Raw genomic sequence first — 6,000 nt, forward strand, 5'->3', positions numbered from 1 at the left:
CTCCGAGCTATTGACACAGAGCCCAATGTGGGGCTTAAACCCAAGAACTGCGAGATCATGACCTGAGCTAAGTTGGATGCTAACCGATTGAGCCACCCATGCACCCCTAGAATATATGCACTTTATTACTGTATGATCCAATCTTTATATGTTAGAGTTTTGGTTTTTTCATGAAATTGTTTACATAATTTAAATTTAAGTCTCTGATTCTCATAGTTACTTATTTACACAAACTGAGACCCTAATCTTTGCAACCTTTTCACTGGATCTTTTATCAATTTAATTACTGCTTTCTTTGTTATCGTAAATATCTGTTTTTAACATTTCCATAGCAGTTAAAGATTTTTGCTCTTGACAGTAATTCATCTCCTTAAGTGTGTTTTTCTTAAACCTTTAATGTGTCTGATAGTTAATTTTATGTTCACCTAAATTAATTTTTCATATGTTTTGTTCTAATTATGACCACTCATGTTTAATCTAGCACTGAACAACTGCTTTACCATAAAACCAACTTGTGGCCTTCAAACAGCTGTTCTTGTTTGAAGTTAAAGTTAAAAAAAATATATCTTTGGGGTGCTTGGGTGGCTCAGTTAAGCCTCTGACTTCAGCCCAGGTCATGATCTCACGTTTGTGGGTTCGAGCCCCGTGTCGGGCTCTGTGCTGACAGCTCAGAGCCTGGAGCCTGATTCTGTGTCTCCCTCTCTCTCTGCCAGTGCCCACTCATGCTCTGTCTCTGTCTCAAAAATAAGTAAAACATAAAAAAAAATATATATATATATATATCTATATCTGTATTACAATGGGACCTCCAATACATCCATATACCATGTAAGAACAAATTTCTCTACTTTATTATAATATCTTTTATAATATCTCAGTGTGCTTGAGAATCATAAATTTCTTTAAGTTTATTTATTTATTTTGAGAGAGAGAGTGAAAGGATTCGCAGCAGGCTCCGCACTGCTCAGTCTCATAAACTGTGATATCATAACCTGAGCCAAGATCAAGAGTCGGATGCTTAACCAAATGAGCCACCCAGGTGCTCCCGGAATGATAAATTTCTTTAATTGAAAGGGACATTTAGAAATGATAAACTTTTATAGCTTCATTTTATAGATGAGGAAAATGAAGGAAAGACAATAATGACTTGCTTAAGATCATGTATTTATTGAACTAAAATCCTGATTTGCAGGCTTCTTTCCATCATACCACTTTAGAGTACAGATTGATATGGATTTTTGTTATATTCTTTGCTCTATCAACAATGTTACCTTATGTATCTCCTAAAGACATTATTTGGAGAGCAATTAATTTCAAGAATAATGTCAGTGTGTCACAAAAGTATTATTATTGGTGTATGGGGAGGTTAGTGTGTATCTTAAACTTAGTATTTTGTTTTCTAGGATAGTGAATGAGAGCCGACAGGTGCTACAGGAACCTGATTTTGCTCAGTCTCTTCTGAGGGATCCAAATACTCCTATTATAAGAAAATCAAGAGGAACTTCCACTCAAGGAACATCCACACATGCGTCTTCAACTCAGCTTGCTATGGTGGATGATCAGAGAAGCAAAGCAGGGAGTGTCCACAGCAAAGTAAGCAGCTACCATGGCAGTCTCCACAGGTCCCGTGATGGCAGGTACGTTTTATTGGAAGCTTAGTTTATTTCATAAGTTGAATTAAAGTCACACAACATAAGAAGGAAGAGTAGCCAAATTTGAAATAGAAATTGGACATCATTTGTATTTTTAAAAATATTTTTAATTGAAGTATAATTAACATACAGCATTATATTACTTTTAGGTATATAATATAATGATTCAACAGTTCTATACGTTATTCAGTGCTCATCATAAAAAGTATACTCTTAATCCCCTTTGTCTGTTTCACCCATCCTCCCTTCCTCCTCCCTTCTGGCAGCCACCAGTGTATTCTCTGTATTTAAGAATGTTTTTTGTTTGTCTCTTTTTTCTTTGTTCATTTATTTGCTTCTTAAATTCCAAATGTGAGTGAAATCATACGGTATTTGTCTTTTTCCATCTAACTTACTTTGCTTAACATTATCTCCTCTAGGTTTATCCATGTTGTCATTAATGGCAGAATCTTTTTTGTGGCTGAAGAGTATTCCCCCCTTTATTTATTTTTTAAAATTTATTTATTTATTTTGAGAGAGAGAGAAAGAGAGAAAGCTTGAGTGGGGGAGGAGGAGGAGGAAGAGGAGGAGAGGGAGAGAGAGAGACATACACACACACAAAGAAGAATCCCAAACAAGCTCCACACTCTGCATGGAGCCTAACATGAGGCTCATTCCCACAACTGAGATCATGACCTGAGCTGATATCAAGAGTTGGATGCTTAACTACCTGAGCCACCCAGGCGCCTGTATTCCCTTATATATATATATATATATATATATATATATATGTATGTATGTATATGTATATGTATATATATCACATCTTCTTTATCCATTCATATATGGATGGACACTTGAGTTGCTTCCATATCTTAACTACTGTAAATAATCCTGCAGTAAACATAAGGGTGCATGTATCTTTTCAAACTAGTGTTTTCATTTTCTTTGGGTAAATACCCACTAGTGGGATTACTAGATTATATAGTAATTCTGTTTTACATTTTTTTGGAAACCTGTTTTCCACAGTAGCTGCACCAGTTTGCATTCCTACCAATAATGCACTAAGGTTCCTTTTTCTCCACATCTGCACCAACATTTGTTATTTTGTGTCTTTTTGATTTCAGCCATTCTGACAGGCATGTAATGATATCTCATTGTGGTTTTTTATATGTATTTCCCTCATGATTAGTGATGTTGAGCATCTTTTCATGTGTCTGTTGGCCATCCATATATCTTCTTTGGCAAAATGTCTAATCAAGTCCTCTGCTCATTTTTTAGTGGGATTATTTGTGTTTTTGATATTGAGTTGTATAAATTCTTAATATAATTTGGATACTAACCCCTTACTGGATATATCATTTGCAACTATCGTCTCTCACTCAGTAGGTTGCCTTGTTGTTTATTGATGGTTTCCTTCACTGTGCAAAAGCTTTTTATTTTGGTGTAGTACCAATAGTTTAATTTTCTTTTGTTTCCCTTGCCTGAGGAGTCATATCTAGAAAAATGTTTCTCTGACCAATACCAGAGAAATTACGGCCTATATTCAAAAGCATCCAAATTGGTACTAAAGAAGTAAAACTTACCTTATGTGCAGATGACATGATGGTATATAGAGAAAACCCTAAATACTCTACCAGAAAACTATTAGAACTAATAAATGAATTCAGTAAAGTCACAGGATAGAAAATTAATATACAGAAATCTATAGTGCTTGTTTACATTCATAATGAAGTAGCAGAAAGAGAAATTCAAAAAACAATCACATTTACAACTGCTCCAAAAATAATTAAGTACCTAAGAATAAACCAAAGAGGTGAAAGACCTATATTCTGAAAACTACAAAACACTGATGAAATAAATTGAAGAGGACATAAAAATGGAAAGATTATATATATTAAGGGCTAGAAGAACCAATATTATTAAAATGTCCGTACTACCCAAAACAATCTACAGATTTAATGTAATCTCTGCTAAAATATCAGCAGCAGTTTTCACATAACTAGGACAAATAATCCTAAAATTTGAATGGAACCACAAAAATCTTTGAATAACCAAAGCAACCTTGAGAAGGAAGAACAAAGTTGTAGGTATCACAATCCCGGATTTCACAATATACTACAAAGCTATAGTAATCAAAACAAGCTATAGTAATCAAAACAAGCTGTAGTAATCAAAACAGGATGGTACTAGCACAAAAATAGACACATAGATCAATGGAACAGAATAGAGTCCAAAAATAACCCCCCACATATGTGGTCAATTAATCTGTGACAAAGGAGGCAAGAATTATATGGTGGAGAAAAGGCGTTCTCTTCAACAAATGGTGCTGGGAAAACGGAACTCTTTGCAGCATGCAGAAGAATGAAATTGGACCACCTTCTATCATACATAAAAATAAATTCAAAATGGATTAAAGACCTAAATGTGAGACCTGAAACCATAAAACTCCTGGAAGAAGTTGGGCATTATTAAGCTTTTAGAACTTTGCTAGGTACAGTTGCCCTGGATTATATCAGTCAGACTTAAAGCCACTCAGAGGAGTTTAGAATTTAGACCTGATGCAGTAAGCAAATAATGGAGGCATTGAAGGGTTTTGAGCAGGGAGAAGGCCAGGGTGAAAGTAGATATTCTAGTAAGATTAATTTAGCAAGCAATTACAGAATGCATACTATGTCAAGCACTAAGCTAGACTCTGGGAATAAGATTATTTAGGCAGTCTTTGTTCTTAATAAGCTCAAGAAAAGATAGTGTAGTCAGTATTAGTGTAGTAGTTAAAAACATGGGGTCTGGAATGAAAGTCCTCAGTTTCCTCATTTGTAAAATGTAAATAGTAATATCTGCCCCCTTAGGAATGTTGTAAAGAGTAAATGAGATAGTATGTGTAATTGCTTGGAACACTGCTTATCTCAGTAAATACCTGATGATCAGTGCCTACCATTATTGTTAAGTGAACAAGTAAAGTAAAATATAAGTATGATGGCAGAGTACAGAACTTGGCAAGCTTTTTCTATAAAAAGTCACATAGTAAGTATTTTAGGCTTTGTGGGTTGGTCATATGGTCTCTGTTGAAATGATTCATTTCTGCTGTGGTAGCATGAAAGTAGCTCTAAAAAGTCCATATGGGACTGACTTTTCCTATTATTTATTTACCTATTTTTTTCATTTATTTATTTTCCAAGTAAGCTTTATAGAAATAGGAAGAGCCAGAGTTGGCCACTGAGCCATTTTGCCAGCCATTTCATAGGAGCGGTAGTACCATGGAGGAGGGAGTGAATCTGGGCAGGGACGGGATCCAAGAAAGCTTCGTAAAGAATCTTTGAGAGAAGGCTGGACGTGTTTTGTGAACTTAGATGATGGAGACACCAGAATTAGAAACTTCTTACGACTTGGGGCCTGGGTGGCTCCGTTGGTTAAGCTCCGACTTGGACTCAAATCATGATCTCATGGCTTGTGAGTCTGAGCTCTGAGTTGGGCTCTCCGCTCTCAGTGCAGAGCCTGCTTTGGATCCTCCGCTCCCTCTCTCTGTGCCCCTCCCCACTCATGCACACGTACTCTCTCTCTGTCAGAAATAAACAAACATTTAAAACAACACAAATTTAAAAAATTCTTAGGAACTTTGCAATAATTCAGTTGAGAGTTGATGAAGGCTTATATTAGGAGAGTAGTTGCAGTGAGAAGAGTGGAAGAGCTGACTTGAAAAATATGTAGAAAGAAGAAATGAGAGTAGTTGATTATAGATTAATAGCTAGATAGAAGAAATGTGTGACAATGTTTTCTGTTTATTTAGTTTTGTTTTTAAGGTTTCTAGTTTAGGAAAATGAAAGAATGAAAATTCTAATGCCTGAAATGGAAAGCAGTCTATGCACTCTGGTTCTTTAAGGCATCTGGTTCTAAGAGCGCCTGGGTGGCTCAGTTGGCTAATCCTCTGACTCTTGGTTTCAGCTCAGGTCTTGATCTTGTGGTTCATGGGTTCGAGCCCCGTATTGGGCTCTGTACTGAGAGCGAGGAGCCTGCTTGAAATTATCTTTCTCTGCTCTTCCTCTGCTGGTGTTCTAAATTGTCGTGTCCTGCCCCAGCCAGCAGGGCGGAGAATCTTCGCAGGTTCTTTTCCTGAGGGAGGGAGAGAAAACAGGGCAGGAAGGGAGACGCACAGAAAGTAAAGACAGCACACGGAATCCGATCAAGCCTCTTCTCTTTATTGAGAAAACACCCTATCTTATAAAGGTTTCAAGGCGGGAAAACAAGGCAGCTGACCTAGGTCGGTTGCTAGGAAACAGGGTTAAGGGATTAAGACTGGAGTAAAAGAGGAACCAGACTAAAGTGTTCTAGCACAGCGCCTGAGGGGCCGATACTACGCTGCCTGCAG

The 6,000-nt window shown here is 36.8% G+C and overlaps 1 protein-coding gene across 4 annotated transcripts in view; it reads left to right on the plus strand.

The window, feature by feature from the left end:
• Positions 1 to 6,000, plus strand: part of FZD3 (frizzled class receptor 3) — a 93,062-nt gene that overhangs the window by 78,760 nt on the left and 8,302 nt on the right. For all 4 annotated transcript variants that reach the window (XM_029938441.1, XM_029938438.1, XM_029938446.1 and 1 more), the window contains one exon: positions 1,404 to 1,637. In XM_029938441.1, the coding sequence (XP_029794301.1) occupies positions 1,404 to 1,637 (234 nt within the window). The remainder of the gene's footprint in view (positions 1 to 1,403; positions 1,638 to 6,000) is intronic.

Source organism: Suricata suricatta, chromosome 1, assembly GCF_006229205.1.
Source record: "Suricata suricatta isolate VVHF042 chromosome 1, meerkat_22Aug2017_6uvM2_HiC, whole genome shotgun sequence".
In the NCBI taxonomy this organism is placed as follows: Eukaryota; Metazoa; Chordata; class Mammalia; order Carnivora; family Herpestidae; genus Suricata; species Suricata suricatta.